The 15,009-nt window shown below is 63.6% G+C and overlaps 1 protein-coding gene across 1 annotated transcript in view; it reads right to left on the minus strand.

Annotated features, from left to right (window-relative positions):
* FOXO6 (forkhead box O6) overlaps nt 1–12,366 on the minus strand; it is a 35,201-nt gene extending 22,835 nt beyond the window's left edge. The window contains exon 1 of the mRNA XM_017830558.1: nt 11,567–12,366. Coding sequence (XP_017686047.1) covers nt 11,567–11,995 — 429 coding nt within the window. The 5' untranslated portion in view covers nt 11,996–12,366. The remainder of the gene's footprint in view (nt 1–11,566) is intronic.
* Between the last annotated feature and the right edge of the window lie 2,643 nt (nt 12,367–15,009).

Consider the following 15,009-nt stretch of genomic DNA (forward strand, 5'->3'; position numbering starts at 1 on the left):
CCCCACATGGGCATGGAGAGGTGTCCCTGCCCTTCAGGGATGGGCACAGAGGTACCTGCCCCAACCCTACCGTGCATCCCTGGGGTAACCCCATGTTCCCCCCCACCAGCTCCCCCCCTCAAAGCCCTCTGGCCTCACCACTGACACGGGGACTGGCAGGAGCCTCCCATTGCGTGGCTGGCTCAGGCTCCAGGACGGAGGGAAAACAAGAGAGGCTAAGCCAAAAAATCTGCACAGGGGGTGAGCGGATCCTGCCGGGATCCCAGCACTGCCTGGCCTGGAATGGGCAGCGGGAAACCTCAGCCAGGAGGTCCTGGCACGTGGGAGGACACCTGAGGACACGTTGCTGGGAAGCTGGGGATCCCCACCCCACCCAGGAAGGAACGGCACTGTACCCCCAGACCCACCTGGTGTGGCATCCCAACTGCTGGTGCTGGCGTGCCATGGGGCCGGGGGGGCAGGGGTTCCCCCCAGTGACACCCCATAACCCACAGAGCACGGAGGGGTCAGGAGGCAGAGCTGAGCACACTGGGGCTCGTGGGCATTGGCACAGAGTCCCAGCAAGAGCAAGTATCCCAGTGCTCAGAGTGCACTGGGCCAACTGGGAATCCCACCCCTGGGCAGGCGGCAGTGCCCCATCTCGACTCCAAGGGGCAGAGCTCACCCAGGACATGATGCTCAGGGCAGAGGGCCGTGGGCACAGCTCGGGGTCTCTGGCAAGCACAGGTGGGTTTCCCAGAATGCAGGTTCAGGGTACGGGGTGCACTGGGGGAGTGGGTGCAGGATGGTGGGGGTCTGGGCAGGTGGGGTGCAGGCTGCAGGCTTTGGGGTGCAGGTTTTGGGGTGCAGGATGCAGAGAACAGTGTGCAAGTTTTGGGGTGCAGAGTGTGAGTGTCAGGTGCAGGGAGCACAGTTTGGGGAGCACAAGGCAGGGTAAATGGTGGAGAGTGCAGGTTCTGGGGTGCACAGTGCAGGGTTTGGGGAGCAGAGTGAGGGGTGCAAGGCACAGGCTGCAGGGTTCAGGATTTGGGGTGCAGGCTTTGGGGAGCACAATGAGGGGTGCAGGATGCAAGTCCTGGGGTGCAGAGTGCAGAGTTCGGGAAGCGGAGTGTGGGGTGCAAGGCATGAGGTGCCGAGTGCAGGTTTTGAGGTGCAGGATTTGGGGTGCAGGCTTTGGGGAGCAGAGCACAGGGTGCCAGGAGTGGGTTTTGGGGTGCAGGGTAGTGGTCTGGCACAGCACAGCACTGCAGGGAGGTTCCTGCGTGCCCGGGGCCGACATTCCTGCCGCTCCCACCCGTGCCCCCCACACCCCACACCCCACCCTTGGCTCCCCCAGCGCTCCGGGGCCGTGGTGCCCAGGCCTGCCCTGCCGTGCCCAGGCAGGCTGTGCTGCCCTGCCAGCCCTGCCAAGCCTGGCACAGCTCCCTGCTGCAGCCCAGGCACGTCTCCAGCTGCCTGGCATGGTGTCCCCGGCCCCTGCCCCGTCCCACCTGCCTGGCCCTGCTCCTCAGGGCTGCCCACGGGGCTCTGCCCAGCGTTGTGCCTTGTGTTCCATCCAGTAGCTGCCAGAACACAAGGCACAGCGGGCACAACCACAAGGACATAGTGGGTCCCAGGGCTGGGTGGGCACTAGCTGGTCCCCTCGTGGGGGCAGAGGGTTTAAAATCCACAGCAGGATGAAGGTTGTCACAGGGAGGAAATCAGCACCCTCCATCCCTCTCTCTGACACCCACAGCCCCAGGGACACACTGCCAAAGACATCAGATTTTTTCAGGCTGCTCTCCTGCTTCCCGTATGTGCCTGAAAATTTTGAAATCCAGGGGGAAGAGAAGCCACTCCCAGTCCCCCACCAGCTCCTGTCTTCCACCTGTGAACTCCACTGCCACACACACCTTCAGCACCCAGCACCGACCCAACGGTCGTTAATCCCCGCGACAGAACAGAGCTGATTGTGACAACCAGCACCATAACTGAGTCACACCTCGGGAAGGGAACGAGCACAAACCCTGGGAAAGAGACTCCTTGCCTTGGTTTTTTGTTTTCCCTCCAGCTCGCAGGTAATAGCCAGGAATGGGCAAACCCTCTTTTAATGGACTCTTAATAATGCTGTAATTTCCCATTGCAGGGAAAGTTTTCCAAACAGTCAAAGATTCAAAACAAAGCAATGATTGTTCCTATTAGCATTAAATTCTACTCTGGGAGAGAGAATAAATCAAGCAAGGGGATTCAATTCAAAACAGAACTATAAAAAATCCAATAATGATTTTTTAATATTAATAAGAAAAATATATTGTTATGCACCCTTAGCATTTAAACTTCTAATCCAATCAGCGCAAAGTGCAGAGATAAATCACAGCCACGGAGGAGAAGGGAACAACCATCAAGCAGGCAGCAATAAAATGCTGTCTTACATCCCTGGGACAGGCATAGGTTTGACAGTCTCGAAAAAAAAAGCTGAAATTTATGAGCCTGTCGCTCCACGAGCTTGTGAATTCCTTCCCTGCATCCCACACACACGTTCCACCTGGGACAGGAGGTGAGAGCGGCTGCTGGCCGGGCAGGATGCAGGCAGGAGGCAGGCAGGGGGGGATGGCCGCTGTCCCGGCTACCTGAACCTGGGGGTGTGGCCGGGCAGAGCCGACGATTTGCCCACCTTCATCCTGCTGAAACCCACCCCCAGCAGCCGTCAGAGCTCCAACGGGCTGTGCCGCAGGATGGGATGGCTCCAGGTGCCCTGCAACCACAGCAGGAAGGAGCCAGTGGACCCCCTGCTAAAGGTGGTCAAAGCGTGGTCCTGAGTGTGGTACTAAGCACAGTCCCAGTCCTGGTCTGCCTGTCTCTCCCATCCTCACAGATCACGGTGGGTGTTTCCGACCCCGCGCCACCAAACACCCGAGGGCCCGGGCAGGCTCCGGGGATGCTCCAAACCTCATCGTGCCGTGACATGGTGCCCACTCCCCCCAGCAGGGACAGATACCAATACGGAGCCGGTGGTACCCCCCCACCCCTTCGTTCCCTATCCCTGCGCGGGGGATGCCAGGCAGCCCTTCCCACCCTCTGGATCCGCACAGCAAAGCACACGGCCACGTCCCCCCCGCAGAGCTGCCCTGCTGGGCTGGGAAATGCCCCCGGCTGGGCCAGGGTCTCAGTCTGGGAATAACCTGGCCAGGCTCTCTGTGGCTCAGGCCGTGCCAGGCTCCCCACAGCTCCTGCTGTGCCATCCCCACTGAACTCATTCTGGTCAACAGCCCCACAACTCCCCCCGACTCAGCCGGGCTCCTCTCCCTGATTTATCGGCTCCGGCGGTGGCTGTGCTGCCACCGGGCTCAGCGACGAGCCCGGGCGAGCAGCAAAATGCACAAAGCACGGTTAGAAGGTCTCAGCTCCCCGTGGCTCCCCTCAAACCCGGAGCTCAGCGCTGCTGCCGAGAGCAGCTCCATCCCCGGGAGGGAAATGCCGATCCCAGCACCTGCAGCTGCCGGTCCCAGCCGAGCACAAAAGCCATCTCAGCCACGCGGGGAGTTCCCGGCCGGCTGGCAAAGCGCTGACGCCAGAACCCGGGCGAGAGGGCGTTTGGGGACAGGGGGCCGGCCACGCTGCTCCTGCTCGGGAGCACAAAGGGCCTCCTGCCCGCCGGTTCCCAGCTGCTGAATCCTGGGGGAGGCTGGTGGGGAGGGAAAGGATTAATCACGGCTATTGCAGATCCAAACCTGACACGTTTTGGGGCGTTTCTGCTCCACTTTCCCTTCAGATGGTCTGGGCAGAGGGGTGGGGAGCAGGTGCCAGGCTCATCCCCAGCCTCCCCAGCTTGGCACCATGTCCCAGTAGCTATCCCAGGGTAGCAAAGCTGCTCCCGGAGGAGCAGAGGGCACCCAGGCCCTCCTGGCACTGTGCAGTATCTTTTAAATAAAAAACCAGTGCTGAGGTGGCCATATATACCCAGCACGGAGCACCGAATGGCACTGGAAGCGTCAGGCTTGGGGGCTGCTCCAGACAGACAGGTGGCCCAGAGGCTCAGCTCTCCTGCAGGGAGGAACCCTGTCCAGGCCGAGGAACCCATGTCCTGCCCCCCTCACCCTGCCCTGCCAGCCTGGCTGCCAGAGGAGGTGCCAGCGATCCCCGGGGCAGCACAGTCACCAGCGCATGGGGCTGTGACTGGAAAGTGCTCGGGGACCTGGAGAGTAGGCAGTGCCACCACCGAGAGCAGTGCAAGGCTTTCCCAGCGGGCTCCAAGCAGGACCTGGCACCCTGGCACACAGCACCATCCCCAGCACATTCCTCGGGGACCTCGGCTGGCACGGCCCCCCAGACACACGTCTCCTCCACACCCCAGGGCTGGCCTGGCTGCAACCTCCTCCCAGTCCCACAGGAGATGAGCCAGACTCCCCGGGAGACACCGTGGCTGCCATGAGGAGGGCAAGGGTGTTGGCAGTGCCAGGCTGCCCAGCCATGGGGGCCGTGGGCATCAGGATGCGCTTCCCGGAGGGAACACCCACAGCCCCGCCGGGGGTACCCACGTGGGGTGGGGGAGCAAAGGGGGTTTTGGGGCGGGGCAGGGTGTTGAACTTTTGAACCCACAGGCAGGAGATCAGTGCATTACCTTAACACGAGTTAAAAATAACCGTCTCGTCTCCCGAAATGAGCCTGTCTGCAATTACAGCTTGGCATGTCTGCTCCGGAGCGTCCCCGGGCTGGCACCGCGCCAGGCGGCGGCGGCTGCGAACAACCCTCGCCTTTCTTCTCCTCCGTGGTGGTGTTGCCTTTTTTTTATCTCTTCGTTTGTTTTTTGTGGTTGGTTTTTTTTTTTTTTTTTTGCAGGGGTTTTGGGGTTGGTGTTTTTTTTGTTTTGTCCCCCTTCCCAAGTAAATCCAAGGTTGGCTGCTCAGCACCCCCGGCTTGGGCTCCCCACCCCATCCACCCACCCAGCCACGGGCACGTCTTCAAAAGCACCCACTGCCCACAGCGTGGTCATGTTGTGTCCCCAAGGTCATGTTGTGTCCCCGAGGACAGGGGGACACTACCACCAGCCCACGCTCCCAGGAGTGGGTGCAGTGCTCGTACGAGCTGGCCCGAGGTGTGTCCGAGGGTCCTTCCCACGCTGCCCTTGCACCCCGATGCAGATCCGAGCGCAGGGCGTGGGCTGGGCGTGTGTGGGGAGCCTGGCACACCCCGGACACACGCACAGAAGGGTGAGGGAACACGTGCCAATGGAGACGTGTGGGCACAGGCAGTGGGTGCCCAGCAGCATCGCTGTGGGCAGGCACAGGCAGGGGTCTGCCTGCACCACGGGAGCCGGAGGGGAGCCACCCCACTGCCAGCACCCAGGGCTGTCTGGGCAACCTCCCTGGCCCCGTGGCCCCAGGGGAGCAGCAAGCTGGGCTGCACCACTGCCCATCCTGGCATCCCTGGCTGGGTGCATACAAAGTGCCACCAACCCCAGAAGCAAAGCCCAAGAGCCTCCCTGCTGTCAAGCCCTGACTGGCATGGAGAGATGCACAGGGTGGCACAGGAGTGGTGGGGAGGGGAAGGATGAGTCCCTTGCTGACAAAGTAAGCACCAGGATGCAGAACCCACTATCACCCATCCTGCTGCAAACCCCTGGGGCAGCCCCCTGCTGCTGTCCCCCCCCAGCCCACAGGACAGCAGCAGTTCTGGGGAATGGACACTTGCTAGTGGAAGGTGTCCCTGCCCATGGCAGGGGGTTGCAACAAGACAATCTTCAAAGTCCCTTCCAACCCCAGCTGGTCTGTGACTCTGTGATTCTCCGACACCCCACAGCCACACAGACCCATAGCAGGCAGCAGCTCAGGATGCCCCAGGATGCTGGAGTAGCCCTGCTGGGAGGGAAGGGACCAGCCTGCTTTGGGGGTCCCCATGTCCCCCCCAGCGTCGGGTGCCTCCTCCTCCTCCCTGCGGCGGGTGAAAGCGAGCTTTGTGCCGGGGCTTTCAATTCTCCTGGGCTGGCGCCTGGCCAAGGCACCACATAATAATGAACAGATGCTGTCCAAAATGAGCCTGAGCGGCAGACAGGCGAGCCTCCCGTGTCCTTCCATAACCCAAAGTGCCTTTCACCTCGGCTCTAATCAGGCACCTTCGGTGGGAGCCGACAGGAAGTGTCAGGCTAATTAAAAGTAATAGGAGCGAGGAGCAGGGACCCCACTGGGGGGTCAGGGGCAGGCAGCTGCCTCCCCGCAGGTAGGGCTGGGGTGCAGGGGGGTGGCAGGGCAAGGGGAGATCCAGACCCAGCTCCAGAGCATCCCCATGGAACATCCAAGGGCATGGATGCGGGGCTTGGGATGAACCCCAGGCAGCCTGGGGATGGAGGTCCAACCGTGCCCAGAACACGTTGGTGCACTGGGAAAGGGAGATTCATCCCCTTCCTGTGGGGTCCTCGTGTGAGGACACAGGGCTGACTGGTGTCCAACCACATTCCCTACGCCCAGGGGACCTCCCACTGCCAGCAGCATCCCAGTGAGGGTCCCACTGGGATGGGAAGCCTGGCCAAGGAGCTCGAGCTCACTCCCACAACACGTCTGGCGTGACTGGGAGAACGGCCTCCCTAGAAAAATATTTACAAGGCTTTTTAATTATAAAATTCATTTTCTAGGCCAGGATGCTGGTCCTCTCATCCCAGCACCGGGAAGCAGAGGGAGGGATGCACACAGGGATCCACGGGGGGATGGATGGAGAGAACGCTGGGCTGCGAGCGCTCTTCTAGTCCACGGGATCTTAACTGTAGTTTATATTCCAGTGGTTATTAAAAATAAAGGGGGAGAGTAGGGGGGAAGCTAAGAGCAGAGCAAGCTGTTCATTTGGAGCCTTTCCCTGGGGTTTAATAAAGCCCCACTCGCTGCTGTAGTATCATTTTTATGCTATCATAAAGCTGGACCATTTAGCAGGTTTGTGTTACTTCAGCAGTTAGCGCTGCATGAGAAGCGATTCCAGAAGAGGGGAGAGAGGGGGAAAAAATATTAGAAGATGAAAACCTCCAAAAGGAGAGAGAAAAATGAGGTGGGAAGGAGGAAAGGGGATTCCTCCCGGCCACGCCGCCGGCAGTGCTGCAGCGCATCAGGGCAGCTCAGGGGGATGCCAGTGGGCTCCCCCATCCCTGTGAGAAGCCAGGGACAGGCAGGAGACACCCGCTCCAGGCCTGGGGTGTTGAAGGGTCGGGGACCCCAGCCCAGCATCCGGGGGGACCCTGCCTGTGCTGTAGGAAAGGGTCAGAGGGGTCCCCTCACATGAGGGGATCCCAGGGGTGTTGCAAGTGTGGGGACCAGAGAGCCAGGGCGGCTTATCCAGGAGCTGTTGGGAATGAAGGGGGTCCCTGAGGTGAAGGAGCCACAGCTCCTCCTGGCCCTGGGTGGTCCCCAGGATGACCGGACGCTCCCAGCCCCTCTGCTCCCGGCCCTGGGCAGCTCTCCGGGGAGCATCAGGCTCTCCGTGCTGCTGGAAAAATCTCCATATATGGAGAGGATGGGATACGTGACTGAGCTGAGCTGAGCCAAACCGCCCCAACGGGAGCCCCCACCGGGCAGCCCCCACTCAGCCGAGGTCCCGGGGCCGTGCCCCCACAGAGCCCCCTGAGCCGGGGGGCACCCCCAGGGCTAATCCCAGCACAAACAGGAGCTGTGCACCCCAGAGACCGGTCACCCCATCCCCCCCGTGAGGCCCCTCTTCATCCCTGTGCCACCCCCATGGCAGCATCCCCACCCTCACTGGCACCCTGACTGCCTTCCATGAGGGGAAAGTCGTCCCCATCGGTCCAGGTGCTGGGTTGGAGCCTCTCCAGCTGCACTGGGCAAGGCTCCAGAGGCACTGTCCCCATCCAAGAGGGCAAGGGCCGGGGCTGGGGCAGGGGGTGGCACCAGTGACAGAGCCACAGAGCCAGGAGCTGCTCCCCTGGAGGATGCCCTTGGGGTGCCCAGCCAGGCTCTGCCCCCATGGCCACAGCTCAGGGGTCCCCTGAGGGGAGGGAAAGCACCCTAGTCCCCAAACCCCCCAAATCCTTGAGCAGCAATGGGCACTTGGGCCACACTCTCACCCAAACACCATTTCCACACCTTTTTCTCCCTAATTCATTTCCATCATGCCCTGCAAGAGGACGGTGGCACTCGGTGGGGGGTGTCTCTGCATGGTAGCCCCCAGCCCCAAGCACACAGCACTCCCGTGGGCCCCCAGCCCCTGGCAGCCCCTGGCAGCCCCTGGCAGCCCCTGGCAGCCCCGGCCCCCCGTGCTGCCGCTCAGCCGACCCGGCAAGAGAAAGGAGGAGGAGGAGGGAGGGCTAGGAAATTAAGGTTTTCAGTGCTGTCAGAGCCGCATCAAACAGGCATCCACCAGCTGATGGCTTGATTGTTATATTTTGGATGTCAAACCGGAGCAAGCAGAACCCTTTAAAATGCATCAGTGCCGCTGCCTTTCTGACGGAGGGTGTTGGTTTCCCATTAACGAGAGGGAAGCGTGAGCTGGAGCAGAAAACTTCAAGCGCTTTGGAATTGATAAAATAACAACTCCCTAATTAAGCAGAACTGTCAGTCAGCAGGCACCCGCTGCCCTGCATCGGGAAGCAGCAGCAGCAGCTCCCGGTGCACGAGCCTGACACGCCGGCTCAGCCCCTGCAGCACGGGGGGCAGGGGGATGCACATCCCGGGGGGCAGCAGCCAGAGCCCCCCCCACGCTCCCATCACACCCAGCGGGGTCCTGGTCCCAACACTGGGCACAGCCGAGGGGTTTGGGTGCTGTGCCTCGGTTTCATGAGTTCACCATGAGTGATGTGGCTGCCCCATCCCTAGAAGTGTCAGATGGGGCTTGGAGCAACCTGGGATAGTGGAAGGTGTCCCTGCTTGCTCATGGCAGGGGGTGGAACGAGATGGTCTTTAAGATCCCTTCCAACCCAAACCATTCCATGAGTCTCTGACTATGAAACCATGTCATGCAAAGCACAGCCTGGCGAAGGAGAGGCCTGACCCCAAAACACACTCCGTGCCAGCATGCTGCCCATCTGAGAGACAACAGCCAGCCTGGGGCACACACTCCTGAGGGACACATGGGACACTGTGGCCAGGTGTGGGTTCAGCATCCCCACCACCAGCTGGATGCAGGAAGGGGTATGGCTGTGAAGGTCCTCCCAGTGCCAGAGCAGGGCAGAAAGGTTTTGGAGAAGTCAAGAGTAGGGTTTGAAGTGTCCAAGGCCAGGTTGGATGGGGCTCTGGGCAGCCTGGGCTAGTGGAAGGCATCCCTGCCTGTGGCAGGGGGGTGGAACGGGATGAGCTTTGAGGCCCCTTCCAACCCAAACCATTCCATGATTCTACAAAGTCCTGCCAGAGCAGCAGCCCTCGGCCAGGCCCCCAGACCTCCACCATCCCGCTCCCTCCAGCACGAGGAGGCTAAAAGGGGCTCATTACAGAAGCAGCCGAGACCTCGCTGTGACTCTGCCGTGCGGGGAGATGAACTGCTGTGGCCCTGCCACACTTCTCCCCGGCCTGGGGCTGGAGGGACACGGCATCTACAGGGCTTGAAACAGCCACCAGTGCCCACTACCCCAAAACCAACTGCCCAGCGCTCTGGGTGCTCCCTTGGCACCCAGGGGAGGGGACACCAAGGGGGGGGCAAGGGACAGCCAGGAGTGATATGGAGCTGTCAGGAAGGTGTTTAACCCCCGACATGCTGGTGTCTGATGAAACCACTGCACAAAGGGGGCCTCTGCTTCTCACTCCAGGTTATTGTCAGCCCTCACACCACCATCCCCAGCTGAGGACTGAGCACCTGCAGCACCAGGAGAGGCTCCAGGGCACCCCGCTCTGCCCTGGGCACCCCACTCGGGCCAGCCCAGAGTGCAGGCAGGTCAGGCAGGACTCTTCGCTCAGCCCAGCTTGGGGGTTCAAATCCCAGTGCCATTGTGAGGGCAAGGGAGGCTTCCATGGGGGAACCAGCCCACAGCAGTGCAGTCCTGGCAGCAGAGCCACCTGCCCACAGCCCAGGCAGAGCCCTGGCACATGCTCCAACCTGGAGATGGGCCAGGAAAGGAGAGAGCATCTCATCACAGGGTGCACACAGGTGAGCCCATCTGAGCAAGCAGCCCCTCTACATGCCCCTGGATTTGCAGCTGGACCCTGAGCCTGCCCTCCCCTTGCATATCATGCACCACGAAGCCCCCACTGAAACATGTGGCTGCCTGGGAATCCCTTTGCTCCTCATCCCAGCCCTCCCAGGCCCCAGTCTAGAGCCTTCACACACCTCCCCGACACATCTCCAAGACCCCATGAGTGCATGTCCCCTGCTGTCCCCACCAGGTGTGAGTCTTGGGGAGACCCTTCTCTGCCAGCACTTGCCCAGGGCTGTGCAGGTCTTGCCCCAGGTGGAGGTTTGAGAGGCACCACACAACCACCACCTCCTGCCACCTCCACAGCCCCGACACCCTTCCCTGGCCAATCTCCACACCAGGGGGACACCGGCTGCCCTCTGCCCACCCATCATGAGTGGGTGCCCAGCCTCCACATAACACCAGCCCCCACAGCCTGGATATAGGTGCCACAGATTCCAGCCTTCCTGCCCCAAAAGAGCCCCATTTTCACCCAAGAAGGACCCCCTGAGGTGGGCTGGGTCCGGAGCCAGGACTCGCGTGCCAGGGCCACAGGCTGGTGTAAGAGCCCCTGGAGCCTCGTCACACACTAATCACACTGGAGGTGACAGGGCTTAGGGGAGGACTTAAGAGAAACCGACTCCTTTTTACTGACACCATCTGGACACAGCCGATCTCTTTCCCCTTCCCAGCGCAGCACCAGCCGGAGGGGCAGGGTCCAGGGTGACCCCCCGACCCAGCGCTCCCCGTGCCCTTGCCGGTGCCAGGGATCCCCAGCTCCCACCAAGCAAGACTGGAATACTGTCCCTGCCAGGGAATCCTAACGAGCCCACAGTGCCAGCCGGGATCGGAGCCGGGGAATGCCAGCTTGGAGCTGAGGGGACCGTGTGCTGCCTGCACGGCCCCCCCGGGAGGGGAGCGCAGCCCCGGGGAAGGCGGGGGCTGAGACGGGAGGACGCACTGGGTACAAGCCAGCCCGGAGACACCTGTTCGGGGACAGCCCTCCCTCCGGCTGTGCTCCCGGGCACGCCACCGGCACGCGGGGACCTGGCACGGCAGGGACAGGAGAGCCGTGACGTGGGGTTGTCATTCACCGCACCCCGGTGCTTGGACACCTGGGAGAGCCGGCCACGACCCCGCTTCCCGTCGCCATCCTCAACCCCCGGGAGGACGGTGGCCACGACCCCGCTGCCCGTCGCCATCCCCGACCCCCGGGAGGACGGTGGCACCGCTCCGGCGCTCAGCTCGAGCCTGGCGGGTGACACGGGGACAAGCTCACCCCGGTTCTAACACGCAACACCACGAGGCACCGGCTCTCCCCAAAACTTGTCCGAGCCCTTATCTCCCCAACCGTGAGGACAGCGGGGATCCCCCAGACCGCCCAACCAGAGCCAAGCTCCGGCTGCCCCAGGAGAAGCCTCCAAGCTCTGGCACACCTTCGAGAGAGGGGCAAAGTTGCGCTGGGGTTGGGGTCAGGGGGTGAGGTACCTTCCAGCCGGCGGAGCTGTTGCTGTCTCCTTTATCCTTAAAGTAGGGAACGTATCGCACCATCCAGTCGTAGATTTGCGAGAGGGTGAGGCGCTTCTCCGGCGAGCTCTCGATGGCTTTGGTGATGAGGTCGGCGTAGGAAAGGTTGCCCCAGGCGTTGCGCCGGGAGGTCTTGGCCTTGCGGAGCTGCCCCACATCCGCGCCGGGGGGCGGCGGGGGCGCGGCGGCGACTCTGCGCTCCACCGGGGCCGCCGCGTTCTCGGCTCCGTCTCCGCCGGCCGCCAGCGTCGGGGGTCCCCCCGCGCCCCCATCCTCTTCCTCCGCCGCCAAGTCGGGGTGGGGGAGAGGCCAAGTGCAAGAGCGGGGCCGGCTCTGCGGCTCGAAATCCGGGTCGATCTCCACCTGATGCGCCTGGAGCTTTTCTTCCATGGTCCCCTCCCCGCCGTCCCCCTACAGCCCCCCCCCCCGGAGTTACGGGCGGTTTCCACTCAAAAAAAAAAATAAACACACAACAAAAAACCCAAAATCTCGAGAGGGAGAGGAGTGCGAAGGCGGGCTCCTTGCCCGGCTGGAGGGGAGAGGGGAAGGAGGAGCCGCTCGGGTCCTGGCGGGGGGAGCCCCGAGTCCGGCGGCTCTAGGAGGCGGCTCTGCCGGGAGCGCCGAGCCGGGGGACGCGCTGCATGGTCCTCGGCCGCCTCTCCAGCCCCGGCCGAAGCGGGAGTGTGTTTTTTTGGTTCGGATTTGGTTTTGGTTCGGTTTTTACCAGCCGCGGAGCTCCGGAGCGGTTCCCGGCTCGGCGGCCAGCGGGGCGGCTGCGGGCGGGCAGAGCGCGGGGGCGGCCGCATCCATCGGGCTGGCTCAGGCAGCAACAGATGAACCGGGGCGAGCGGCGGCGGGCAGCATCCTCGGCCGGGCACCGGCGCGCTCCGGGGCACCTGGGCGGGGGAGAAGCGGGACGGAGCTGGGGGGGAGCCCTCGGCGCGGCGGGCGCAGCCTCCCGCGGGCGGCCCGGCGCTAGGTCCGGCGTTGCGGCGGAGCCATGCTGGCGGGCGGCACGCACCTGACAGCGCCGGCGAGGGCGGCGGCGGGCGGGCTCCCGCCCCTACGCCCCCCCGCTCCGCTTCAGCGGCCGCGCACCTGCCCGCCGCCGCCGCCGCCGCCGCGCTGCCGCCACGGCGCGGGCGGGCCACATGCTGGAGCGGCTGCTCGCTCGTTCGTGCGTTCCTTCGCTCGCTCGCTCCCTCCTTCCCTCCCTCCGCCGTGCCCGTTCCCGAATGCGGGCGCCGCCGTGACACAGGGGGAGGGCCCGGAGGGGCGGGGGGAGGGCGGGGGAGGGGAGTGCCCCCGCGCCGCGCGGGGCAGCGGCGGGGCGGGACGGGATGGAGCGGAGCGGAGCCCCCCGGCCCCAACCCCGGCCCCGCGTCCCCCCCGCCTGGCCCGGGCCGCGACCCCCGCCCGGCCCCGCCGCGGCCCCACGTGCGCCCCGGGCGCCCCCCATTGTAGCCCCGGGGCCGCCACCGCCGCCCCATTGGCCGGAGGCGCCCGGCGGCCACGCCCCCCACGCGCGCTGATTGGCGGGGGCGCCGGCGGGACGCTCCGGGTGCGAGGGGGGTGAATGGGGAGGGGGGAGAGGCCCCGCCCACATAGGGTGACGTCACGGACTCCGGATGCATCCGCGCGTCACCCCGGGCAACGCGGGGCACGCCCCCTTCACTACGGGCCACGCCCCCGAGAGCCTCGGCCACGCCCCCGCCGAGGGACATCCCGCGAGCGGCCCCGCCCACCTCGGGCAGACACGCCCCCTCGAGTGAGGCCACGCCCCCCGCCCCCCTTGCGGCGGCCCCGACCCCGACCCGGCCCCGACCCCGATCCCAAACCCGACCCGGCCCCGACCCCGGCCCTGCCCGCAGCCCGCCGGGCCCAGCAGCCCGGTGGCTCCCCGGTGGTGTCACCGCAGGGGTCGCGGTGATGTTTAGTCAGACACGCGAAGCCCACCCGGGGCCTGGCAGGGCAGGAGGGCAGGGGCGCTGCCCCAACCCGCGCACCCCCGGCACCCACGAGGGTGCAAACACCTCATCCTGCACCCACACGCATCTCTCACCCAGCACCCGCGGGGGACACACGCCTGAGCCCTGCCCGTGCCCACCCTGCTGCCTGCACCCCAACACACCCCTCCTCACACCCACCTTTTCCCCCTCCCCACCACCCCAGGAGCGGGCAGCCACTCTGCCTGTCCCCACCCGCCGTGCCTGGCTGGCCCTGGGAACACTGTCACTGAGCTCCCTGAATCCCCCCGGGCTTTGTCACCCTAAGTGCCACCAGCTGTGCCTGTAACAGTGTCTTTCCTGCCACAGTCACGTGCGGTCCTGCTCCTGCAGCCCCGTTCCTGGTCCGAGGGGACGGGCTGAGGTTACCCAAGCAACTGAGGAGCTGATGGTTCCAGCCTGAGAGTGCTCGGCCTGACAGCTCTAATAATATAATAAAGTATAATATAATCTAATAGATATAATATAATAAATATAATACAATACACAGGCGGGACTTGACAAGTGCTCTGTTTCACAACCCACAGCGACAGTGGTGGCTGCAGAGGCTCCAGCTGTCCCTGGGGGCACAGCACAGCACGAGGGCTTGGGGGGTGTGTTCCCTCCTTCCCTGCCAGGCAGCTGGGGACCTGCTGGCCAAGCCCCTCATCTCCTTGGTTCCTCAAGCCCCGGAGGGCTGAGCCAGGCTGGCATCAGACATGCCCTGCCCATCCTGGCTATGGGGGTACCAGAGCACTCTCAGGACAGACCTGACCCCAAACGCCCCCTGACCCCACAGACCCCAGGGCGGTGCTACCGTGCTCATCTCCCTGTGCCTCCCTCCTCCCCAGAGCATTTCTCCAGCGACTATCTCAAGTTTCCCTTGCTGTGGTTTATGTCCTTCCCCTTCCCGAGGATCCACAGGCAGAACCGTTCCCTCTCCACAGCCTTTTGCCCATTTGGAGCCAGGGGTGTTTCTTCCCTCAGTCTTCCCTTAGTCAAAACACTCCCACATTTCTCACCTGCTCTTCCAGCCTTGTTTTCCCAGCCCAGTTCCCCAGTGCGGAGCTGAGTGGAGGGTCGAGCCTGCACAGCCCTTCCCGTGCCTGTCCCTGCCTGGTGCTGCTCCCTTTCTCTTGCAGCACTTCTCCTCCTGCCCTGCAGCAGGTGCCTCTCCCTGAGCCAACTCATCCCTTGGGGACAGCGCTCAGAGCTCCCTGCCCATGCTGCCAGGTGCCTAATTCTGCAGGACCACACTGGGCTCACTCCCCTGCTGCCTCAGTTTCCCCACCTGCACAGCAGAACTGCCCCAGGCACACAAGGATGGCCCTCAGGGGTGAGGTGACAGGCCTGTTTTGGACAACTTTGTGGCTCCTCGCACCTAAAAGCAACCAAAGCTCCTCCCATCCCATGGTGCTC

The sequence above is a fragment of the Lepidothrix coronata genome, unplaced genomic scaffold (genome assembly GCF_001604755.1).
Source record: "Lepidothrix coronata isolate B3197 unplaced genomic scaffold, Lepidothrix_coronata-1.0 Scaffold180, whole genome shotgun sequence".
NCBI lineage: Eukaryota > Metazoa > Chordata > Aves > Passeriformes > Pipridae > Lepidothrix > Lepidothrix coronata.